The sequence below is a fragment of the Mastigoproctus giganteus genome, chromosome 9 (genome assembly GCF_048544385.1).
Source record: "Mastigoproctus giganteus isolate SK-2022 chromosome 9, ASM4854438v1, whole genome shotgun sequence".
NCBI classification, from domain to species: domain Eukaryota; kingdom Metazoa; phylum Arthropoda; class Arachnida; order Uropygi; family Thelyphonidae; genus Mastigoproctus; species Mastigoproctus giganteus.
The window spans coordinates 171893169-171920300 of record NC_143583.1 but is presented as its reverse complement, the minus strand read 5'-3'; the positions used below and the strand labels follow the sequence as shown (position 1 = coordinate 171920300).

Here is a 27132-nt window from a genome sequence, read left to right as displayed (position 1 = left end):
AGAATTCAATTGAGAGTTTGGTGGTTTAGATATCATATTTTGCAGAGATTTGCATCAGTTGCTGCCAGTGAATGCAAGGCAAATATTCAAGCCTCATAAGAATTCCGTCAATGATGCAATTTTGTGGCAGTCTCTCAGTTTCTTTCCACTGGTTCAAGTTATGAGACAGAGTGTTGTATTCTGCGGCATATTAACTAAAATTGGAAACATTAGACGTTGAAGAAAAGAAGTTAATCAAAAGTCGATTTAGAACACAAGACTTTGTTATGAAACAAGAACCAAATGCTGTTCGTTTCTTTCATCGTAACAATGATGTCGTTCGATATAACGCTCAAGCATTGGAAGGAAACACCACCATCAATTGTACAGCCGACCATCACTTCACCGGTTACAAAAGTCATGAACAGTTGACTAGTATGCGAGCAAAACTCCATCAAATTGGCTTCTTGTAATTTTATTACAAGAATCTGATTTGAATCATCAAAAAATAATGAATCATCTTCTCAGTAGGCGGTGGTCCGAAATTTCGTTCTGCTGCTCTGTTCCCATGTTCATATTGTATTACTCGTATTGTCATATTGTTTGTATTTTTCATATTGCATATTGTACTACTTTTAGCTTAGATCCTCTAGTATAATTTTGCCTTCTTGATGTGCCTGCAATTGATTAGGACTTAAATGTATAACTGGAATTCACTTGTTACTCCAACAACAGCCTAGTAATTAAAAAGTATACTAATGTATAGTAGTTAACCATCTGTTAACTACTATACGTTAACTCTCAGTCTTGCACACATACTGTATTGCCACTTTCGGCTTTTAAGATGCAGGGCGATTTTTTAAGATATTTATAAGGTAAAAAAATTGCGTCTTATAAGCCGACAAATACAATAAATTTTACTGTAAAGAGCACAATTATTCAAAGAAAAACACACCAATGTTACTAAACAACTTTATAGCAATGTGTACTGCGAGCGAAGTTGCTCAGCCACACAACAGGTGCCTGACGAAAGTAATTAATTTTTCATATGTGTATACTCTGCTTTATGTCTGGCCCATACGTAAGGTGGGGTATACATGTATGAAAATGAATTACTTTTGATATTTCAAGGGATGTGTAAAAACTGGCTTTGAAATAATTAGCCCTAGATAATGGCCAAAATTTCCACACCTTTATAAATTATACAGACTGTTTTTCACATGTTATGAACTGAAAAAAAAAAAAAATAATAATAATAATAATAAAAAATAAAAACACTATTTTTCTCTGCATCCTTTGTACTCATTGATTGCTAATATTTTCTAAACATATTTAAAAAAAGTCATTTTTTTCAGGTTTCACAGGAGCCCCATGCAATTTAAATTAATTTTTAAAATCAATTCTTTAACCAAACTTATTAAAAAAAAAAAACTTTTTCCTTCTGCTTTTTCTCTTCATTTATCTCTTTTTTTTTTTTTTTTTTTTTTTTTCATCTATACTTTTTTCCATTTTTCATTCAGATTTAATTTTTGTTCTGCGCATGGGTCACAAAAGTGTCGGGCCCAATTGGGTACAAACGACCTGAGGCCAAGCCAAGTACTCTAACTTCTTGTCTGTGTCTGTCTTTGCTGATAGCTTGAGATCAGAGTCGTGTTGGGTTGTCTGCCATCTTCCCCGATAATAGTATATGTGAGAAGATCCCTGACAAATGCATCATATATTCAGCAGAGTTGTGTGCTATAGAATTGGCCTTGGACCCATTAAAACCCATAATTACCAAAGGTGTATTGCATATACCAACTCTTTAAGTATACTACAGGATTTATCGAGGATCAGATATAATTCTTTTCTCTTCCTGACCCAGATCCAGCAAATGTTAAATTCTCTTAACATTCATTCATCGTCTGTTTCTACTGGATTCCAAGCCATATTACCATCTGGCTGATGCTGCAACCAGGTCACCACCACCACCACAACCCCCTTGTAACCTGTTAGTTCCCTATGCAGACTATAGGCAAGTGATATTCAACAGATTACTCTCCCAGTGGCAACTCTCTTTGGCATAGATACAATACAAGCTGTATTAGATAAAACCTATAATTGAACACTGGCAGGCTAGTCTGTGCAGGAACTGCAATGAAGAGGTCAATGAGGAGACAGTCATTAAGCACTCATTCCTGCTGAGGGCAGATAACTTCCTTGTGTGAGCACTGTGATGACACCTTTTTAACCATACAACATATTTTATCCAAATATCTACATTATAGACACCATGTTTTATGTTTTACTGCTTTTTAGTCGTCTGACAGCCTTATACACTTAATCAAATTTTATCTGACATTGGCTATGTGTTAGTTTAATGATTTTAAATAGTTATTTAAAATTATTAAACTAACAAACTAAATAACTATTTAAAATTAATAATTTTAAATAGTTATTTAAAATTATCCTAACTCTTTTCTTTTATATGAACTGGTTTTGGTGCATTATAGCCTTAGTTGCCGATGCACCACAAACCCTGAACAACCAGCCAACCTTTGAACTATTTATTTACTGTAATTTAAATCACTGCAGTTGCTACTATGATGTACTGCCTTAGAAGTTACTGGTTACGAGATGTAGTTATGTTCAGAGAGAATCACTGATAGCAAAGGTTCTGTGAATCGTTGTAACTTATTAAATTCTTAGCTAAATTAAAAAAATAAGCTAATGTATGTGATTAGGACAGTTAAAAGCATTCCTTTTTAGAGGAACCCTGCCGCTCTGTGTTATCTCTCAGTGAATTGCCAAATGCTTCAAGGTATTTCTCTTTCTCTCTCTCTCTCTCTCTCTCTCCCCACTCAATTAAAGAACAATAGGTTATCTTGTTACACTTTCCCAACTTTCAAAAAAATTAGTAACAGTAATGCCCTTTGCACTTCTCATTGAACCCCATATTGTGCCCTAGATTAGCGGTTCACGAACCTCTGGGGATTCACGAAAGTGCTCCAGGGGGTTCGTACTAAAAATTCTATAATAGCGTCTGCTTAGATTTACATAGGTATATTATTGTAAACTACAAAATATAACTAATAATAAACAATACAATTAAATTAAAAGTAAAGAATTGCCAAAGAAAGAAACCACATCTCCCACAATTCCTTATAATTAGTTTACTATCTTGCAGCATATCATGTTAAATAAATAAATATTTTCCATACTAAATTTTTTTTTTGATTCTCAAGGACCATTGTTATGAACAGGTACTTTTTTTTAGAACCTATAATACTTAGTATCATGCATGGGTTGAAGGTTGAAAAGTTGAAAGAAGATACTTGTTGACATTAGACTTGAACTTCTGTTGATTGTAATTTTCAGGAAATACATAAGAAGTGGGGGGGTTGTTCCAGAAAACGTTAATTGAATGAATAAATGAGGAAGAAGAAAAGTTGGTTCTGTGAGTTTGAACTTGGAGTTTCAATCAGTCAACATCCTTTTACTCTGTGAGTAAAAGGATGTTGACTGGTTGTGGCACGTGTTCGGATTGCTTTGAAAGAGAGAGAGAGAGAGAGAGAGAGAGAGAGAGAGAGAGAGGGAGGGCAGGAATTATAGAAGCCAATTCAGAAGAACAGTGCCCGTGGAAGTATCTATAGAAAGGTCTATGATTTATTTATTATTTGGTTTTTAGGAGCATTAGCAACTAAGGCCATGTTGCTCCGATGATATGCAGTGGTCATTTCCTGACCTTTCCGCATCCTCCATATTTGGTAATCACGGGCTCGAACCCCGGTCTAATCAAGAAGCGTGTGCTACGCACTGCTGCTCCTGCCCACCTGGCTACGGAGGTGCCCGAAAGGTCTATGAGACAGAGAGTGGGAAGACTCTGTTAGAGATGAGACTGTTGCGTGGGTAGCACAGTGATATCGTCACCATCCTCCCCACACCGGGTGGAAAAGGCCCAGGTTGGTTCGAATCCCGTCAATGAAGTGAAGAATTTTAATGGGCTCTTTTTCACTCCATGGCTGAGTTAGTCAGTCTCAGACACAATAAATATATGGGTAGATGTAATCATTTACAGGTGACCCTAATATCATAATTTGTTTGTTTTTTTTTTTTTTTGTTAGAGATGAGACATTAATTAACCTAACTATCCTCTTTCAAACGGAATCTAGAAGCCTGAGAGAGGTTTTGGGGGTCACCACCCCAGATGTGGGAACAATATTCCATGGTAGGCCAAATTTACGATTTCTACTGAGTCAACAACAGTTTGGAAGAAAAGTAATGCCAAGAGAAAAAGAGGAAACCAAGTTTTTTAGATGCAGCGGAAGCAATATTTGTAATGTGCTTTATTCCAAGAGAGATTAGAATTCAGGGTAATCCCCAAGATCTTGCCTAGAACTCAGAGCATCATTGAAGATAAACATAGGAGCAGAAGAATTCTTTTTGCAAGATATAAGACTGGACTGAGTTTTAGAAGGATTAAAATTAAGTTATCTTTGCCCCACTGGAGAATTACCTGGAGATCAGCATTTAAGGAAATGGTAGTAGTGGACATTCGAGAAGTTGAAGCTGTTTGAGCAGGGAAGGGTTTCCCAAACTGGAAGGTGGAATGTAATGTGCTATTGTGAGAAAAATGATGGATAGGATTTCCAGTCAAAGGAAGAAGGTCATTAATATACAAGAGGAAAAGAGTAGGGAAAAGAACTGAATCTTGGGGAGCACCAGCATTAGTGGAGAAGTTAGAAAACAGAGAGCCGTCTACCATTAACCAGCAAGCAGTCAGAGATAAAACTGGATACCCAATCACAAAAAAGAGCTGGCAAAGCATAGAGTGTAAACTTATTTAGAAGACCTTTATGCCAAACACGAACAAAAGCTTTTGAGATGTCAAGAGCAACTGCTTGTGTTTCACCCAACTTTTCCATTGAATTTGTCCCTAGACGGGTAACATAAGCCAGAATATCACCAGTGTATCGACTGACGGAATTCATACTGCCGATCATTGATCAGATGGAATGTTTCTAGATAGTTTAATAGTTGGTGGTTAATTGATTTCTCCATTACTTTAGAAAAAGTAGAAGTAATTGCAATGGGACAATAATTGAATGGGAGGGATTTGTCCCATTTTAGAAACTGTCTGTATATGAGCAAATCTCCAAGCAAGCGGAACCTTTGGAATAAGGAAGTGAAAAAAGTGGCAAAGAACAGAAATAAGTTCAGGAGCTCAGGTTTTGAGAACAAGGGGAGAAATACCATCAGGACCTGGAGCTTTCTTAGCATCAGATTCAGCAAAATCCTTCTGACATTCTTTTGATGGAATGGTTTGAGGTGATTTACCAAGATCATCAATACACATGAGTTGGAACAAAAATAGATTGCTGGCAGGTCAGCTTTATTTTTGGCTGATGTGCCAACAGAACCATCTGGTTTTGACAGAAGTGGGAACAGAGATGGGCAAAAATTGCAGCCGGTAGTTTTGGCAAGAGACCATTTTGGTCTCTTGCCAAAACCATTGGACAAGAAACAAGTTTTCTTCTCTTAGCCTGTTCAAAATCTAGTTTGGACTGGTTAATAACTGCTTTACAAAGTATAAATGATGCTTAATAATAATTTTTATTATTACACTATATCGCTTATAAAAATGTACAGTAGTACTGGTAATATTTTATAATAAAAATTCAGAAATATTATACAATTTTACAGAAGATAGGCTTAGTGGTTCACTTTAAAAATATTGTGTTAAAAGGGGTTCGCTAAAAAAAAAATTTACATTGAAAGGGGTTTGATATAAAAAATATTATGTTGAAAGGGGTTAGTGAGTCAAAAAAGGTTTGGAACCGCTGCTGTAGATGAACTAGGCTTTCCAGATCACGGATGTGGGAGATTTCTCCTGTTTTTGAAAGTGTGGAGTTAAATTGATTGTGCTTATGCTGTCTGAACAAAGGGAATATAAGAGGAACTAGTGGATCATGGGAAGGTTTGACCAAAATTATCAACTAATTACTGCAGTAGTTTGAAATTCTGACTAATTTTATGGGTTCTTCAGTAATTTTTGTATGCCGAGTTCAAAAATGACATGTATGAGATGCGTTAAGAAAAATCAGTGACTGACTTTTTATCTTGAAACCATAGTAAGTTGAGATTTGCTGTAACATGTTTGTTTCTGATTCATTTGGACATAGTAATGAAGAATTGCCTGTAACTGTGAATTAGCACATTGAATAAAATGCGTTTTATGTGTTTTGTTGCTTTTTAAAATGAGTCATTTTACTGAACTTTGAATTTGGAGAAAATTTTGTTTCAAATTAAGGAAAAATGTAACCGAAACCCACAAATTTTGTGTTTCACAAAGTTTAAAAAGGGCTGCCTATCCTTCAGAGATGATCCTCACTCTGGCTACCCTTCAACTTCAACTGCCAATCATTGTCGCTCATGTCCTTGGTGTGATCAGAAGTGACTGATGTGTAACAATTTGTAAAGTATCTAGTGAAATTGATATTTCTTGTGGAACATGTCAGTAAATTTTAACACAAGATTTGAGAATGCAGTTTCAGCCAAGTTCATTCCTTGCCTCCCCATTGATTATAAAAGAGCAGCAGGTTTTCATGTGTCAGGATCTTTATCAATGCTGCTGATGACTGATTATGGGTCTACGGCTGTGAACTAAAAACAAAGAATCTGTCCTCTCAATGGAAGCCATCTTCTCCAAGACCCAGACAAGCAAGGTCATGTTTATAATTTTGTTGACTCACAAGGCATCATTCATTATGAATTGGTCCCACCTGGTCAAACAGTGAACCAGGAATACTGAAAAACAATTCTACAGAGATTGCTCTATGCTATTTAGAAAAAATGGTAAAAAAAAGTGGGCCTCAGGAAATTGGCACATGCATAATGACAGTGCTCTTTCACACATAGCACTTTCCATTCAAGAATTGTAGTACTCTCTGCCATCTCCACTAGATTTAGCTCCTTGTTTTTTTTTTGTTTTTTTTTGCCCCTCTAGATTAGTCCCACTTTAAAATCCATAGATTTGCATTGACTGAATATAATTCAGAATGTGACACAAGAACTATTAGTAATTCTGAAAGAAGCCTAGCAGGGAACACTTCCAAAAGTTGGAGAAGGGTTGGAATTTGTGTATACAATGTCAAGGAGACTACTTTAAAGAAGATCCATCTGAACAGCCAATATGCTTCATCATTTTCCAAATATTCAGATGTTTGGTAAAATGTCATACCCTTTTTTTTGAAATATACAATAATAATAATGTTGAATTTTTTAGTATTATAAGGTTGTGACCACTGGATACAGTTTTTCTAGTTGTAATCACCAACAGAAATCTTCCAGAAGTTGAGTTTAGAGTGCGTTTGCACAGCATGAGATGGCATTATTATATACATGGACAGCAGACCATTAGGAAACTTCATTATCTGCACCATTTTAGTTCCATATATCAATCCAAGTAAAACTGTTTATTTTGATGTTTGTAAGTTTAGTAGTGCATCATGACAACAGTGACTGTTCCCAGCTGCATAAACCTGACACATTTTGCTGAATTGGTGGTAGGTTTATTGTAAAAAAAAAAAAAAAAAAAAAAAAAGCAGTGACAGACATTAAAGAATTAAAAAGTCATATTGTTTGTATTTCAGGATGAAACTTGCTGGCCAAGATAAACCATGGGCTGTGCACGCACAGTTTGCCAGTGATGTTGAAAACAGTTGAGGAATTTGAGTCAAGGTAAGAAAAAGTCTCTACTTTATGCTATTCCCATGGTTTGGAGTGAATCAGGAAGCCACAGAGATGGTTGTTATTTTTGCATATCTAAAGTCCAAGGCTATAAAACTAAAAATAAAAAGGACAATATGTAAGCAAATCTACTATTTGCCACAAGACCCATCATACATGGATCTGGTCTACTTGTACCTTCTTCACCAGAAACTCTCATTAAAATTTACTGAACAGAATCCAAATGTAATATATATGGCAACAGTGATTTTTCCCGGCATGAACATGTATGTGACCCACAACAGTTAATGATGAGAGATATGGGTCTTCCAAAATCCTCTGCAGAAATCCTGAGATTCAATCTACAAACTAAAGACCTAATCTTAATAGAAACATCAGTTTCTTGTTACAAATATTGTAAGGAAATCATTCCTTATTTTGCTAAAGGATTCAGTTGTCTTATTACAGCAATATGTCTGGACTAATCTGGCAGTGATGGCACAGGATTCTAACAAGCCTACTGTAAAACTTCTGTTATAATTATATGCTAGTTCAAGATTAATGACTCTTCCTCTGTCTATCTTCAAAAATATGCTCAAAGATTTACTTGAGTAGTTTTGGGAGTGATATGTATTGTTTACTTGGGGTTATTTAGTGTAACATCGTAGTAGATGAGGCATTACCATTAATGTTACTATTTTTGCCTTCTGCTTTGTTCTGCTATTTTCAGTTTCAGTATAGTGTAGAAAAAAATATTTCTTGCCGGATGGTTTCTACAACTGTTAAAGATGGTGGCAACCAGCATTTAAAATGATTGGTTGATAATCTACATATTTATTTGACAATATATATGCACATGTGTTAATTTTAAATATCACATGCTTGATTTATAAAGCTGAAAGTGACTAATAGTTTCTTGCTTATATTTTGTGTTTATAATGTCCCTCCCCCAAACAACAAATTAATAAAAGTTTTTTATTTTGCAAATAACAAGAAAAAACATTAATTTGAAATAACAATAATATTAATTTTTAAAAAAAACATTTTTAACTTTTAGAATATTTAATTAACTTTTGACAAGTGAACTGCTGGATATATGCAAACTTGTGCAATGAGTCCTTGGAATTGGCATGGGCCGTTGTGAATTTTCAAAATGCAGGTAGTGAATTTCTATGGTGGGTGCTCTGTGGAGAGAGTTTATTTGTAGCATTTAAGTTTTGTAAAAATGAATGCTGTTCATAAAACATTTTAAATATTAATTTGTTCCTATTATGACTTGATTGTCCAGCATTAGAGCGAAATTATCAAAAATCAAATTAGAATTTAAAAAACAATTCATGAATAAAAAAAATATGAAAAAATCATGAAAAAATAGCTCATTTTTTTGATGCAATAATATGATCTATGTCTATTTATGTATAGAGAGAGAGTGAGAGAGATTCAGTTTTTTCAATTTACAGATTAGAATTCTAAAAATTTATTCAATATTGCGTGTGCATGTGTGTGTGTGTGTGTGTGTGTGCACACACCCAAATGAGACAAGTGACACTAACATGTATGAGTTTTTATTCTAAATTTTCAGCGGTGTTTTCTTACCATCTTCTATTATAAATGGCACAGATGAGATATGGCAACAGCTGTCTGAAGATTTCTAGACAATTTGCATAAATGCACATATTATCTTAAATGAAATGTGTTACACACACATTTCCATATATTATATTGTATGCAGGATGTTTCAATTAAAATGGGAGAGTGGGTGCGAGAGTACACGTGAACAGGCGAAGTTTTTACGGGCTCCAGCAAATAGAGAAATTTTACTTTTTTGTTGACTTAAATTGGCATATTAATTTATTTTTTAGAGTTGCTTTATATTCCTAGTAACAATACTTTAGTTTAATTTGAATTTAGATAGAGATTTTGTAGGTTATTACTTAGTATCGGTAAGGGTATCAAATCCACGTGTCGAACAGGTTTTGCAGCTCTCACAAATGTGGGAGCTGCAAAACCTGTTATGGGCTTATAAAAGTTTTTTATTTTGCAAATAACATGAGAGCTTGAAGGACAGGGTGGATGCCCTCGAAGGATTTAAATTGAGGGGCCCATCAAGCTCTCAGCTGCCCACATCAATGCCAGAACTTGTACTTGAACATCAAACAGCGGCAAACCCCAAGGCAGAATGCACCGATCCCAAAGGAACTAGTTGTTGTAGGTGACTCTGTTGTCAGGGGAAACGGGTAACATATTGTGCAAAAAGGATAGATGGAACAGGACCAGGGTATATCTACCATGGGCAAACGTTGATGACGTTATAGAGCAGATATCATCTTTTAAGGGCACAAAAGGTGATATTGTTGTACACGTTGGCACAAATGATATTAAGAGTAGGAGACTGGCAAAGTTACTTAAGAAGTACAAGTCACATGCTGAAAAAAACACCTTGAGTTAGGGTTGAATTTGAAAGTGTCTGCAATTCTGCCCAGACACGATAGGAGGGAGTATATGATGAGAGCCTTGCTTCTACAGGGATGGGATACACTTAAAAAGAAAGGATGCAAGAATATTTGCTGATGCTATCGAGGCAAAGTTAGGTGGGTCGGAAAACTGCTAGCTTGGGGGGGATACATGGGCTAATAGATTAACAGTAGCCATTGGCAAAAGTAAAAGTGATTCTTGCTACTATTGAGATGTAATTGAGCAGCAGCCCGGAAAGCAAGGCAATGGGGATTTCCAGGACTGCTGGGAGTCATAGTGGAACAAGTAAATACATAGGCTGTGTTCGGGTAACTAAGAATAGAAATAGGTGCATGTACACCAGTGCTAGGAGTATAGTTAATAAATTCAATAAGCTTGAAGTGCTATCAAGACATCAAAGGTAGATATTGTTGGGATATCGAGACATGGTGTCACACAGATATAAGCAGTACAGAACTGGAATTTGGGGAGTACAATGTGTACAGAAAGAATACACAGGACAGAAAGAGAGGAGGGGTTATGCTGGTAGTTAAGAAACACATAAAACCTAAGGAAGTGCATTCAATTGATGTTGGTGGACAATACAATTTTAAGTCTGTTTGGTTTGACATAAGCACTGGGAAAGGAAAAAAGAGAGTAGGTGTGTGTTATAGGCCAAATGAATCTGTGAGTATAATGAGCAATTGTGCAGAGAAATAGAGTGGGTCAGTAAATCAGTGTCTTATAATGGGGGATTTTAATTTCCTGGAGATTGACTGGAATTTGTGTGTTGGTCACTCACACACAAGTAAGGCTTTTGTGGATTTATTGGATGATTGTTTTCTACAGCAGCATGTTCGGGAGGCAACTAGAGGGAGTAATACTCTTGATATGATTATCAGTAGTGATTCTTCATGCATCAGGAATCTGCAGATAAAGGAACCACTAGGTGGCAGTGATCAAGTGTGCTGAAGTGGGATTTACTCAAAGAGGTAACTGCCATCAAGGGTAAAGGGAAGGGTTTTTGTTTTCGTAAAGATGACTACGGTGGACTGAGACAATATTTAAATTCTATAAGGTGGACTAACTGATGATGTTACCAACAGCAAATTCAGAATGGGAAATATTCAAAGAATTAATCTTGGATGCTACCAGGCTTTTCATACCAACAAAGAAATATTGGTTAAGATTTAGGCCTAAATTAATGTCAGATGAACTAATTAGACATGTGACAGAGAAGAAAAATGCATGGAATACATATAAATTAACATGTAACACAGAAGCCTATGATAGATATAAGCTGGTCTGTAACCAAGTTACAAAGAAGGTTAGGCAGGCGAAGGCAGATTACGAGAAATCTTTGGCAAAGGATGCAAAGAAAAAAGCAGAGTTCTTTACTTATGTAAACTCTAGAAGGAAGGGCTTGAATCAGATTGGTCCACTTGATATCGATGATTCAGCTGTTGATGATCCTGCTCATGTAGCTAACAAACTAAATGAATATTTTGCATCGACATTCACACATGAGGAGTTATTCAGGGAGGGGAATGCCAGAGGTGGATTCAACTCTGTCAGTAAGCTAGATAATCTTGTAATAACTGAAAGTAAACTGGAGGAGAAATTGTTGAAGATAAACATAAGAAAGGCACCTGGGTTGGATGGAATCTATCCAGTTATATTAAAGGAGGTGGCAAAGCAACTAAGCAAACCCTTAGCCATAATTATGAGAGCTTCCCTGGATTCAGGGGAGGTACCCATGGACTGGAGATGTGCAAATGTGACCCCAATCCACAAAGGGGGATCAAAGGGAGGCACAGGTAATTACAGACCTGTAAGTTTAACTTCTGTTCCAGGGAAATTAATTAATGGAGGCACTGGTTAAAGAAGCATTGCAGGATCATCTAGACAGACTTCAGTTATAGCTTGGACACAGCATGGGTTTTTAAGGGGAAGTCTTGTCTGACAAATTTGATTGGATACTATGATGTAATCACAAAGGAACTGGATGCAAAGAATAACTTTGATATCATATATTTGGATCTTAGAAAGGCCTTTGATGCTGTTGCGCATGGAAGACTGCTACACAAATTGGAGCAGTGTGGCATTGGAGCCAAATTGCTGCTATGGATAAAGGGATGGTTGAGTGGGAGAAGACAGAGTGGTAATCAATGGACACTGCTCTTCGTGGCTAATGATATTGATGATGATGGGGTATCAGGCTTAATGTCCAAGTTTGCAGACAATACGAAGATTGGTAGGGTTGTTATGGACACTAATGACAGTACACTGCTGCAACAGGATCTAGAAAAGTTGAGCAGATGGCTGAGAGGTGGCAAATGAAGTTTAACATTGACAAATGTAAAGTACTCCATATGGGAAGCAGTAATCCCAGAGTAACGTATCAACTCTGTGGTACCACACTGATAGTGGTAGAGAATGAAAAGGACCTGGGGGTAATTGTGCAGGCAGATATGAAGTTTTCTGGCAAATGCAGACGGTCTTCAAGAGTAGCGCATGATGTCTTGTCAATGATATACTGGAATTTTACTAGCAGGGATAAGGAAGTGATTATTTTAAGAAGAAAGTAGAGCTGTTGGAACAAGTACAGAGAAGGTCAACAAGATTAGTGAACAGAACAAAGGGTTGCTCTTACGAAGAAAGGCTTAAGTTGTGCAAATTACGATGTCTGGAGACTAGGCACCTGCAAGGTGATCTGATTGAGGTGTATAAAGCCTTGATTGGTGTGAGCATGCTCAATGCTGATGGGATTCTTCCTCTTGCTCAGAATAATTACCTGAGATGGCATAAATTCAAATGAGGAAAGACGGTTGTAGGATAGATGTGGAGAAGTTTGCGTTTAGCCAGCGGGTGGGTGGTTGATTGCTGGAATAAACTTCCATCTGTCGTTGTAGAAGTTGGTAGCTTAAATAGATTCAAGGCAGAACTTGACAAACATTTGGAGCGAGGGGATGTGTGAAATAAGGTTTTTTTTTTTTTTTTTATATATAAGCTTACTTTCTTGCATCACATGCCCTTGCTTATGCTAAAATGCATTTATTTTTAGATTTAGGCTATTTGTCATCTGGACCTTTTTTTTTTCTTTTCTTTTTGTCATATTTGGGCTGAAATTTTTGAATCTTATGTTTATATTGGACTAAGTATTACCGTTGAGATTTGACAATTTCTAAATTAAATTTTCCGTAATCTCCTGCTTTTTTCTCAATGAGAAAGTTATTCTCTCTCTCTCCTCAGTTTAGTCAAAAAAACATCATTGGTGTACTTCTATTTTTATTTGAAGGTAAAAAGCAGCAATTAAAAAATAATAATAAAAAATAAATAAAATGGGAATGGATATCTTGGCTTAACTTTTCAGCTTTAACTGTTTGTTATCAAAGATCAGTTATCAGTAATGGTCAACCAAAATAATAATTTGTAGCATTCTACGTTGTCTGTAAGAAAGATTGGCATGTCAAGCAATAATTTAGCAGATAAGGGCAGTATAGTTTCAGAAGCAAGTACAAACCACAGTATAAAATGAATAGCCAACATCTGATTTAAACATGAGGCTGTTGATTGCAATTTTCCAAATTGCAACTTTCTTGCTGGTCCACTTGAAATGACAAATACATTGACATACAGAATTTTATACATATGAACATGAACTGACCCTTCAATCGGCACAGCAAAATCCAGAATACACAGCACGGCTGAAACATGAAATTTACATATCTCAGTGTTGACCAAGCGACAAACTGCATGAAGAATGCACCAAAATTCATTAGAAATACAACTTTCTGGTATTTGCATGCATATTCTTGAAATTGTGTGAAAGCATGTTTTCCAAAAAACAATTTATGTGAAATGGTATTATATTACTGTATAGAGAGTGCTGCCAAATGCTAGAGAATCAGCTAGATTAGTTTCTGAGAGACATCCCCAGAGGTTTCTCATATCACATACCACAATCGTGTGTGTTGTGAACCACTTTGTGCTGACTGGAAGCATGATGCATAAAAAAGGATACAAATGTGTACAGAATTTGGAACATGTTCACAAAGAAGACATTGTGGCCTTCTTCCTGTCACATCCAACTAGTAGTATCTGGGAAGTTTCTTACACATGTGGGATCAAAAGCACATGGCTGTCTTCCCTCAGTGAAACGGTGGGAAGAAAGCTGATAAACAGAAGGCCAATGACACAAGGAGGAGTGACTCAGAAGATAATGTTGATGGCTCATATAAGGAAAAGCACCAGAAATTAACAAAGTGCATGAAAACATTAGAAGTGATGGCTTGGTTAGAACATCAGAATGATAGTGAACATCTTTATTGTATTTGACAACTCTTAAGAATTATTTATTGAAAAAACAGTCATCATCCCGGCAAACTAAATGGATGCACAAAATGTAAGTCCATAACAGTATTGTGTATTAATAGAATTTGAAGGGAATAATATAAGCTTTCTTTATGTATTTTAGTTTGTTTACTCATAAAACATTAGTAAATAAAGTATTTATTTACTAAGTAAAATGTATTTATGTTAAAAAAAAACTGGGAAAAAATGGCAAAATTTTTTTCACTTTGCTTATAATGCAGGTATTAAAGTTAAGTTGCTGTTTAGATTTGACACCTGCATTATATCAATATTGCACTGTATTTGATACTAATACCACAATATATTAATTGAACATTGCATGACATTCCAAGCAGACTACCGCTGTTATGATAGGCTACAAGAACAGTATTGTTGCATCAATATTAAATGAAAAGCAAATGGGCTTATTGTTACAGGTTGCACCTATCGTATAATTCATTTAGCTACAGAAAAGGCCATAACCATTTGAACTGAATAGAATCATTAAGAACATCTTGGAGAGAAATGGAAAAAAGATAAGAAAACTGCCTTGCAACAAAGAGGCCAAGGAAATACTGAAAAATATATGTAGATGATGATATATGTATTGCTTGGCAGAAATATTTTTTTAAGGTTTGGTGGCTGAAGTGTGTTAGCTGCTGGTAGGGGGATTATTAAAATGAATGAATGGGGGAATGTTCACTAAATTTATGCCAAATGCCAAAGTGCAAACAAAATGCATCAGAGTCAAACTCATGAAAAGGAAGTGAAAATGAAAAGAAGTGAAAATTAGATTATGCCATTGGATCTAGCAATAAAAAATAATTGCTGTTTGTTTCTACCTTCTTAACCAGAGTAAAGCATTTTGTATACAGTGAAACTTCCCTTTAACGGACAGCCATGGGGAACGAAAATGTGTCCGTTAGAGAGAAGTGTCCGCTAACAAGAAGTCTGAGGGAGAAAAAAAAAAGAAGAAAGAAAAATCGTTAAACGTTTAATGTAAAATGAAATTAAAATATATACAGATTTTGAACAATATTTTTGTAAATAATATACAATTACATACACAAGAGATAAAGAAAAATCGTTAAATGTTTAATATTAAATTAAATTATATACAGATTTTGCACAATATTTTTGTAAATAATATACATACAATTGTGCTATGCATATTATGACTTTATCTTAAGAAAAATACATACAGTAATCACTTATTTTCTTCTGCACCTTCTTCTGGCTGATAATTTTGTTTTCAACATTTGTTTGGAGTGAATAAACCATCGAAAATCCTTCAGTAAGATACTTCAGCGGCGAAAAACATTTTAAACGATTGATCTGTATGAGCGCTTCTTCCATTTTCATCGGTGGTTCGTCGTTAATATGTTCTTCAACATAATGACCTCCTTCCATTTCTTCATCCTCATGAGGAACTTCTTGAAAAATATCGATGATAATGTCGTTGATATCTATAGCACCATCTTCTGTAGTGAGGTTCGAGTCTATATCTTTGTAGCCAGGGTCACTTGTAGCTGAAGTATCGTACATTATCAATAGATGTTGAAGTTCTTGTTCTTCTTGGTGCTCCACATTGCTGTTCACAACTTCAATATTTGCGTTTGAGAAGCCAGACTTTACAAAACAGTTCACGACAGTTTGTTTTCTAATTGCGTTTACTGAAGAGGAAATCCATTGAATCGCAACTAGGATGCTGATTTTCTTTGCAAGGTCACTCGCACATGTTACATCGTTCATGTTTGCAATGAGATGTCTTAAAACACATTTTCTGTAGTGAAGTTTAAAATTTTTTATTATCCCTTGATCCAAGAGCTGACACTCTGCAGATGTGTTTGGTGGCAGAAAAACGATTTGAATGTTGGACAATTCAATGTGCTGGTGAGATGCAGCATTATCCATGAAAATAATAATTTTTCTGTTTTGACAAATCATGTTTTCGTTAAATTCACTTTATCCATTCGCTCATGATATCTCGTGTCATCCACGCTTTTTTATTAGACTTCCAATCAACATTCAAGATTCAACTTTATGCCCTTGAAACAACGAGGATTTTGTGGTTTTCCTATAACAAGAGGTTGTTCAAAGTCTCCCAGCATATTTGTACACAATAGTACAGTCAAGCGTTCCTTAGAAATTTTTCCACCCTGGCACTTTTCGTTTTTTAGACTCATTGTTTTTTCAGGAAGAGCTTTAAAAAACAACCCTGTTTCATCACAGTTGTAAATACCCTTAGCTTCAAAATCATGACATAAATCTTCCAATTTGACGGTACAACCCCAGTATCAACAGATCCACCTTCACCACTTACAGTTTTCCAAGAAATTTTATGCCGAGTTTTGAACTTGTCTAGCCATCCCACAGAAGCTTTGAACTCATTTACTCCCATAGATTTCACAACCTCCAAAGCCTTTTCCCTAATAATAGGCCCATTAATGGGAATTTTTTTAGCACGTTCGCGACAAAACCACTCATACGTAACATTGTCAATTTGAAGTCCAACAGTTTTCTGGAATGATTTTTGAACCAGATCATTTCCATGTTTCCAAAATTGTTTGAGCAGTTCATTTTTTTTTTCTTTAGGATGTCACTTACCTGCGTCTTCCTGATTTTGAATTTTGCAGCGAGAGTGCGAACACTATTTTTTTGCGGATCATACGCATTAATGAGTTTGACTTTATCTTTTAAAGTTAAATGTTTACGAGAAGACATTGTGCACTTCACACGACACTGAACAAAACTGAAAACTGAAACTGAAAAGACGAAAGGCCGACCATATTCCCCCCCCTCCCGCACACACCGAATTCATCAGAAGTTTTACACGTACCTTAAAATTCTTGAAAAAGGGTTTAGAACCGCAACGTAAACCTTGATAAAATTCGGAGAATCGGAAATAGAAAATAAACACACGATTGAGGCAATACGTGGAAGAAACGTTCCTAGAAAAAGGGCCGTGAGCTCGCCCGCTGTCCGTTATGGGGAGATCAAATTAAGTGCTAATCTAAACGAAACAGTGCAGATTGCCTGTCCGCGTTCGTTACAGAGAATGTCCGCTAGACAGAAGCTGCAAACACATTAAAACCAATAGAGGTGAGTTGGGGAATTTGAAAATGTCCGTTGTAGAGAGATGTCCGTTAACAAGAGGTGTCCGTTAGGAGAAGTTTGACTGTATATATATTTACTTTATTGTCATTACCATGTTTGAAATTATGAACATAAACAATGTCTTTACTATTTAATGCATCTCTTAACTTGACTGAAGTAGGCACCCTTGATTGTAACAAATATAACACATGAAAACTGACAGGCCCACAATTTTTTTTTTTTTATTTGCTTTTTTTTTTTTTTTTTTTTTAACTTCTGCTTGTAATATACCGGTGCTTGATCTTTTCCTAGTGAACTTCAGTACTTATTAAATGGTTTTTTTTTTTTTTTTGTTTAATTAAAATTTTGAACATTTTTTTTAACAGTTGTTATTTTCAGCATAACAAAACATTTTTAATTCTTTTGGAGGGACATTATAAACTTAAGATATAAACATCAAACTATTAGTCCTTTCCATTTTCAAATTTATATAGATGAAAGTGTGAAAATTCAAACTAACACATGCACACACTTTAACATGTCATTGATTACTACTATTTAATTTTTCATTTTTCAGTTAAATAGTAATAATCAAGACATAAACAATAATTAAATATAAAACAAATACTACCTAACTTCTGTAGCAGTGGTCCAGCAAGAAATGTATTGATTTACATTATGCTGAAAATAGCAACACAAAGTGGAAGGCAAAAATAGTAACAAAAAGGTAATACCTCATCTGTTATCATTTTATTTAATAACTGCATAAACAAAAATATCACTTTCATAACTTTCGGAACAAAAAGCAAAGGCTGCTCATAATATATTTGGCTTAAGTAAAATTTTGTATAGTTTAGGGAAGTAGACAGAGGGAGAGCTACTAATCTTGAACTGACAATTAATGCACATTACATTCATAGGTGTACCTATTTGGCTCCATGCTGCCACCATCAGCTTAATGGAATTACTAAGAATATTATTCTCAAAATTTGTAAAGCACTGTGCTCTTAACCTGGTGTTGGCATGCAGTACCTGATAGGTGCCACACAGAAAGAATCTTTGTGCAAAAATTATTGGTTCAGAGTTAATGACTGAAAATTTCTGTACCTTCCTAAATATAGACACTATTTTTCTGAAATAGTTTTTGAAGTGAAATTTTATGCCTTTCACAGAGGAATTGTACAACAGCACTTGTCAGATATAGCACAATCATTCTTGAAACAATTTTTGCTTAGTGGTCACATGCTGCACTTCACAGGTGCTGCTCTGGGGGGAGGGGAAATATATAAGGATTATCCCAAAAATAATGCACAAAAGTAGTTAATTTAAAATGAATTTATTTTATGACATAATTTACATTAAAAACCTTCAGTGTAATCTCCTTCATGCCTTATGACAGCTTCCCAACGTTTGGGTAATTTTTGAATGTTGTTTAACTGTCTGCTAAAGTTAAACTGCCTGATGCATTTGCTTATGTCTGCACTTAGTGCTTCTAAAGGCAAAAATCTTTATCCATGAAATGGTCCCTTGAGCTTGGGAATAGATGACAATCATCACAAGGACTCATATCTGGGACTATAAGTGAGGTAGTGGTTCCCGCTTGTAATTGGTGAAAACAAGGTGTACAGACTGACATGAGGCCCTGCATTGTTTTAGAGTACATGCACACCAACTTCTGACATCTGTAGCTTCTTTTGATGAATTTCAGGCAAAGAAATGATTTTTATGAAGAAATATTGCATAGTGATCTCCATTTATTAATCTTCCAAGTGGTACATGAACAGTGGAAACAATGTTATCATAATCATAGGCCATGATGACCATTTGTTTCATGTTGATTATATCCAGTGAAATTTCGAGGGGCATGGCAAAGGAGGATTTTTTTTTTTTTTTTTATGTAAACACCAAACACGAGAGGTGTTAGAACCTTTAGTACAGTCAGTCCTCATATAACACGTGTTTACATTACACGAATTCGATCATACACGATTTATAAATAGGGGAACGATATCTTAAATAACATGAACCGAATTCGCTTATGCACGATTCGCCTTTGTGTTTACAAGAAATGGCAGTCGAACACGGAATCACCCCAACGGAACGCAACACGATAGGAATGAAGAGAAGATTCTGAAAATGTATTTATGTGTTTTATATCAGTGAAGGGGAAACACATTTCACCATAATAACGTAAAAACCAACAGAATTCCAGTTATCGGTATAATCGCAAATGCAATTAGATCGAGTTTACTACCAGTTTATAACAGATTCCACTGGCAGAAATTGTTTTTATTGTTTTATGGTAGTAACCCCCAGAAATGTGCTTTAGTAAAATGTGAGGTGTTAATAGTGTATCTCTGCCTTTACGGTGTTGGTTATTCAGTTGCTACACGCACGCAGCTTTGTTTATGTGTATCAAGCGTGCCTCCTCATTTTGTAATTGTTCTTTATTCCCTAAAAATGAGTAAAATTCTTAAAAAGTGTGAAAAGAAAGCGTCCTGGTGAAGACACTACAGATTCAGAGAGAAAAAAAAAAAAAAGCAATATCGATAAACAGAGGCGGACTGGGTCAAAAATTCTTACCCGGGAAAATTTATAGTGGCCTCATACTACGGTTTATGGCCAAAACCACACCGGCCTCTGGCCCACCGGGGTTTCCCCCGGTAAGGCTTATGGCCAGTCCGCCACTGTCGATAGCGAAAAAATATGAAACTGAAACGTTTTGAGCGAAATGAAAGACCATGTGATATTGCACATGCTACAGACCTAAATGAGGCAACGCCGAGAATTACAAAGAATGCAGAGAAAATAAAAACAACTTTGATAGCAGGAACAACTCAAAGTGTAATTAAAATCCATTAGATTAAGACAAAGAATTGGAAGAGATGCAATGGCTGTCAACTGTTTGGATAGAAAATCAAACAAAAAACAAGTTTGCTTACGATAGAAGCAAAAGCATTAGCAATATTTTATTACGTAATAGTCGTAATAAAATACGTAAGTATTTTACTACGATTATTTATTGTGTTTGGTAACAAATGTGTGTTCAATCTTGGGTGATCGGCACCTAACCCTATTTTTCCCATAGGGCCTGTTGTTTATATTGCACGATTTTGCATTGCACGATGGTTTCTAGGAACACAACTATCGTGCTATACAAGGACTGACTGTACTTAGTACCGTGCTTGGGTTGGATGTTGAGAAGACGAAAGAAGATATTTGTTAACATTGGACTTGAATTTCTGTAGACTGTAATTTTCAGGAAATACGTATGAAGGAAGGTTGTTCCAGAAAACGGCAGTTGAATGAATAAACGAGGAAGATGAAAAGTTGGACAGTAAATGGATGTTGGCTGGTGGCAGCACATGTTTGGACTGTTTTGAAAGACAGAGCAGGAATTATAGAAGCTAATTCAGAAGAACAGTGCCCATGGAAGTATCTGTAGAAGAGGCATGCAGCAGAAATAATACGTCTGTGAGTCAGCGTGTGCAGAGACTCTGTTAGAGATGAGTCATTAATTACCCTAACTGCCCTCTTCTGAATAAAATCAAGAATCCTGAGAGAGGTTTTGGGGGTACCACAACAGATGTGGGAACAATATTCCATGGCAGGGCGGATTTGTGATTTATACAGAGTGAGCAGCTGTTTGGAAGAAAAGTAATGCCGAGAGCGAAAGAGAAAACCAAGTTTTTTAGATGCAGAAGAAGCAATATTTGTAATGTGCTTGTGCCAAGAGAGATTAGAAGTCAGGGTAATCCCCAAAAGAGATATATCATTTTGCCTAGAAATCGGAGTGTCACTAAAGATAAGCATACGAGCAGAAGAATCCTTTTTGCAAGATATAAGACAAGACTGAGTTTTAGAAGGGTTGAAATCAACTAAGTTGTCTTTGCCCCACTGGAGAATTACCTGAAGATCGGCATTTAAGGAATTAGTAGCAGATTTTCGAGAAGTTGAAGCTGATTGAGCAGGACAAGGTTTCTCAAAATGGAAAGTGGAATGCAATGTGCTATTATCGGCAAAACTATGGATAGGATTTCCATTCAATGGAAGAAGATCATTAATATACAAGAGGAATTAGTAGCAGATTAGTAGAAAGTGGGGGAAAGAACTGAACCTTGGGGGACACCGGCATTAGTGGAGAAGTTAGAAGACAGAGAGCCATCTACCATCACTCTCAGTGAGGGTGATGGTAGATGGCTCAGTGAAGGTTCCATTGGAGAAGAGACAATCACCAAGTTGTGATCTGAAGTGCCTAAAGGACCTCTCACTTCGACCGTGTACTTAGAAGGGTTGTTTGTGAGAAAAAGATCAAGCGTATTGGCTGTATGATTAGGATATTCTTGTAGGTAAATGAACAATCTGTGCAAGATCAATAGTAATTGCAAAAGCCTCAGCATCTCGACCAGCTAGGTCGGTGTGACTAGAAAATGGAAGCCTGCTGGAGTTGTGAACATTAAAATCACCAAGGAAAATTACCTCACTGTTAGGAAAGTTGGACTGGAGAAAGTCGAGTTGCAAAGAGAGGAAGTCAAAGAGCTCCAAGTGATTAGTGGAGTTGGGAGAACGGTAGAGACAACAGATGAATTTGACACAATGAGGTAGAGAGATTTTAAGACAGAGAAGATCAAAGAGAGGAGATTCCAAATTGCCAAGTCTCTGGCAGGGAATATCAGAACGGACATATGCACAAGTACCACCTTTGAGGCGAAAAGAATCATACAGCGAATAATTTGGGCATCTGAGATGAGCAGTAGTTGAATCAACCGATAACTGAGATTCTGTCAAAAAAAGTACGTGGGGTTTGGCAGACTGCAAGTGGAAATGGACATCATTGAGATTAGAATTGAGACCACGTATATTTGTGAAATGAATTAGGAAGTGCGTGGGAGGTTTAGATCTTTTCGCAGATAAGTTTGCTCTATTAGTTTGACAATTCATGGTGTTATTCAATAGTAAGAAAAAGTGGGTGGGACATTCTGTATGAAGTAATGAAATTTTTGGATATGGCATACTCATGGTAAGAATATACCCAGATCCTTGACATAACGTGGCCTCGACAATGCTCCCCGCATACACACTACTCGGACTCCCTCCAGTCACTTTCTGGCAGAGGTAGCAAGATTATACACTAGCTGATCCAGAAGCCTCCTAGAGAGTTACCAATAGGTTTGGTCCGGTGTACTAACTAGTGGCCGCCCTGCGAACATCTTTTTAGAGCTGTACCCTCGAAATGTAAGGAATATTGGATCTCACCACGATGTTCATTATAACCTCAAAAGTCATCAATCATACTGCATGATGGAGGAGATGGGAAAGGGTTGACCGGAACTTAGCTGTAGAGACTAAACATGGGGATGCTTTCACTGAGCTAAACATGAGGATGCTTTCACTGAGCTAAACATGAGGATGCTTTCACTGAGCTAATTGTGACTTCAATTCAGATTTTAAGTCACATGTCCAGTCTCATCACTGACAAAGATGCATTTTAAAAATTCATCTCTTTTTTCAGTAACAAGCTGATCTTTGCAATTTCTTTATACTTTTCTCAAGTTTTCATCTGACAGAAAATGGGAGATCCATCAGGCAGCAGCAGCCTTTCATTTTTGTAACACCTTAGTTAAAATTTGCTGAATAGATAATTTCAGCATTACATATTTATTGGCTATATCTTCAAGTTTTATATCTATCTTCCTCCAGTATGGTGGTAATAATGACTGCTGATGATGTCCATAGCTGTTCTTTGTCTATCTGAGTAATGCTTGTCTGCAACCCTAGTCTGCCTTGACAAATTTGAGACCAATATGAAATTGTGCTATGCTCTGCTATTGACTCACCACACACTGCAACAATTCATAAATTTGTATCAGTGTTCAGCCACATAAAGTTTCAATTTTGATAAAAGATCTTTCATCTGAAACTGTAATCTGATCTGAAGCAATATCAGAATCCATTTTTAAAATCCTCTACACAAACATTCATTGCAAGAACTCTCTTTTGTGCACACTAATGCTAAGTTTAAACTTCAAATTATTATCCCAATAAATGTCAGTCACACGGGTGTATAGAGGAGCACACATGGCAGTGTACATTATTTTGGATAACCCTCATATATTTATATATTTCTCCCCCTTTTTTAATATTTGTATATATAATATATATGCAGAAATATGTTTGAATGGATAATTTTGAAATTTATTGTGCTTAACAATAAATTCCAAACAGTTTACACTTTTACAAACTGTTAAATGTGTGAAATTTGAAAATGGAAGTGACTAATGGCATCTAATACATTTTTTACCACTTTTTTTCCTTAATACTTATATGTATTAAGAAACCCAGGTGTAGTTTATAGATTAGGGAGAGAGAAGAATTTAAGAATATTCAAAATGAGAAAGACTTGGCATGATACAGAAAGACACGAAGTTCAATATGCAATGTAAGTAGGCAGCAAGAAGGATACATAAGATAAACCTTGTGTGCCTTTCTTTGCCTGCATTAGGAGGTCACTACTATTCTGTATAAGACGATGATGCCACCACACTTGGAATATTTTATCCAGGTCTGGAGACCATATATAAAGAAAGAAAAGAAAGATAGAACTTCTAAGGACTGTGCAGAGATTAGTGATTATATTGAGGAAGAGCCTATTCTTCATTGTCCCTATGAAGAACCTGTTTTGGTTCCTCTCAGCAATGGGCATTATCTCTGTGAAGAATGGCTTAGAAGATATGGGGCTTCTAGACACCTCGTAGGGGGAGGGATTTGACTGAACTGTATTAGCTTCTGGTAGGGAGATTATTAAAATGAATGAAGGAGAAATATTCTCCCCATAGAGTGAGACAAGAAATAGTAGGCACAAATACAAAATATTAGGATGGATGGAACAGTAGTAGGTAAACCTTATAAAGTGCAGGCAGCTTGTTGTGGAATATTGGAATAAGTTATGTGCAAGGATAGCTGAGGATGCCTTCCTTGAATTTTGCCAAAAATTCAAGGAAGAATTGGATAGCCACATTTTCAATAATGGTAATAATATCAGAGGGTTAGTTTTTTTTTTGTTTTTTTTTTGACATGAAAATTACGAGTTTGCTTTCTTACATAATTTTGCCATTTTAATACTAATACTTATAAGAAGAAATATGTATATGTGTAAATTTGAAATTTTGCATGAAACATTTGAAATAATCTTGAGAATGGAAGTCACTAATAGTATCTAATGTGTACTTATTATTATTGAACAGGTCAATGCCTTTGCATCATGTTTTGTTTGTAGTGAACTGTCCAAGACAATAATTGGCATCGTTTTAATTGTATCTCATATTGCGATCACCTTCACGAGTAGCTGTGGTAATGCACTGCTTTGAATACGTAACACTTCACCAGTGGAGAAGACTAATGTTACTTATTCTCGGCGGATACCACCCAAAAGACACCGTTTCAAAGCTGATTGGCTTCTCATCATTGGGTGATCACAATATGAGATACAATTAAAATGATGCCAATTATCTTGGACAAAATATGGTGCAGAGGCACTGACCCATTCAATAGTGAATCTTAATTGTAGTCCCATGTTTCATGCAAAATAATCACCTTAGTTTATACTGTTACACACCATCAGGCATCTTTGAAACGGTGCATTCTGGGTGGTGGTATTTTTGTTGGCAGCCAAGAGTAAGTAACATTAGTCTTCTCCACTGGTGAAGTGTTACTTATTCAAAGCAGTGCAATACTTTGGCCACTTGTTGTGAAGGTGATCACAATATGAGATATAACTAAAACTATGCCAATTATCATCTTGGACAGTTCAGTACAAACAACATGGTGCAAAGCCACTAACCCCTTCAATAGTGAATGTTAAGTGTAGTCCCATGCTTCATGAAAATAATTGCCTTAGTTTATAATGTGTGCTTATATAGGTGTATATTTTTTATGTGTATGTATAAAATATAGTGTGTTTATATTATATACTATATTTTAATTAAAAATTTTAATCAATTTTTAAAATTAATTAAAATGTGGTATATAATACACACACACACACATACATAGTATATTAGCAGAAATATGTTTTCATGCTCAATTTTGAAATTTCTACTTATGTGTAGAAAGAATTATTTTCTTTGAATGAATAAAAGAATTATTTTATTAATTCTGCTCATAAAATATTTTTATGAACAGAATTAATAAAAGTTTTGCTTCATGAAAATTTACAAAAAAAAGCACATTTTTAATTAAAAATTAATGAATATTTAATAAAAATGAAATAATAATAATGAAAAGGTCAAATATTGGTATACTCCAAGAATTTAAAAAAACTTTTTCCAGAAATAAAAAAAAGAAAGTTGGGTTCCTATCAGGTATCGTGCAACTATTTTTATTTGTGTAACCATATTTATTTTGTTGTGGGTGCTACCGAGTTAAAAGCCCTTTGCTTAAAATACATTATTTGAAATAAGAAGGAGATCGGTGATTTAATCATTGGTGATAAAACAGTGAATTCAGTAACCACACTTCAAGAAAAAGGAAAAATTATTTTCTTTTCCTCATTTAAAGACACTGTTTGTTTTTTGTTATATATTGTGAATATTTGTTAAGTTTTCATTGAAAAGTGAGATTCTGAAAAATGTACAACTTGCCACTTTTCAAGTTTTTCTGTCATTCACTACTTGGTGGAATGTCCCACTTCTTTGTGCTTGTTGAAGGATGATAATTCTGAAGTAAATTCAGAGATATTTAATACAGGTAAAATATCTCCTGTAATATACCTGTTCTATTTCACCTTATTGTGGGACTCTTAGATCTGTATTAATACTAAGGAATATTAAAAATCTGAGGAAATTTCTCCATCTGACCTTTAAACCTATGCTCCAAACATAGGTCCTGCCTTGTGTTACCATTTTACACTCTTTTATTCAACTGGAAACCTGCAGATATCCAGTCACTTCCTAAATGGTAAAAAAAATGCCCATCTCTCCAGTCATTCTTTCAACTTTTCAAAAGTAATGGAGAAATCAATCAATTACCAACTCTTACACTACCTTGAAACCAAAAATAAAAATAAAGTGGGTTGCCATGACAAGTGTGTGACTAGTTGGAGCATATGTTTTGTCCCTTGTGCCTGTCAGGCATAAGGGATAACACATGCTTCAGCTAATCACACACACTCCCAACTTGACTGTGGTGAGGCAACCCACCTGAGAATACCCTGCTGATGCCATACTGTTTCCTTTTCAGGCATCATCATATGGAATGCTCCCACTGGCTTCAGCTGGTCTGCTCAGTATGGGACATCAGAGTTCTGATAAAAAAAAATGCCTAGACTGGTAACCAGAAACCCACTTAGGGCCCCCTCTGTCAAACTCCTTTTGTCTAGTGGGCCCTATGTGGATGCTAAATGCCGTTACTACTCTAAACGTCCCCCCCCTGTAGAGGGTGGGTTGCCTCTGTAGGGGGGGGTGTCCCTCCATCCTCTATTTTTCTGTTTCCTGGTGGATGCCTTCCTGTCATCCACCTCTTTACCTCATCCCCCTTTCTCCAAGA

General features: G+C 35.8%; 1 protein-coding gene across 7 annotated transcripts in view; it reads left to right on the top strand.

The window, feature by feature from the left end:
- LOC150080888 (casein kinase II subunit alpha-like) overlaps nucleotides 1–27132 on the top strand; it is a 496207-nt gene that overhangs the window by 380040 nt on the left and 89035 nt on the right. Inside the window, exon 12 of one of the 7 annotated variants that reach the window (XM_090381542.1) lies at nucleotides 7611–7699. The exons of the other annotated variants lie outside the window; for them this stretch is intronic. Coding sequence (XP_090237668.1) covers nucleotides 7611–7683 — 73 coding nt within the window. The 3' untranslated portion in view covers nucleotides 7684–7699. Of the gene's footprint in view, nucleotides 1–7610; nucleotides 7700–27132 lie in introns of those variants that run through there. 7 annotated transcript variants of the gene reach the window in all.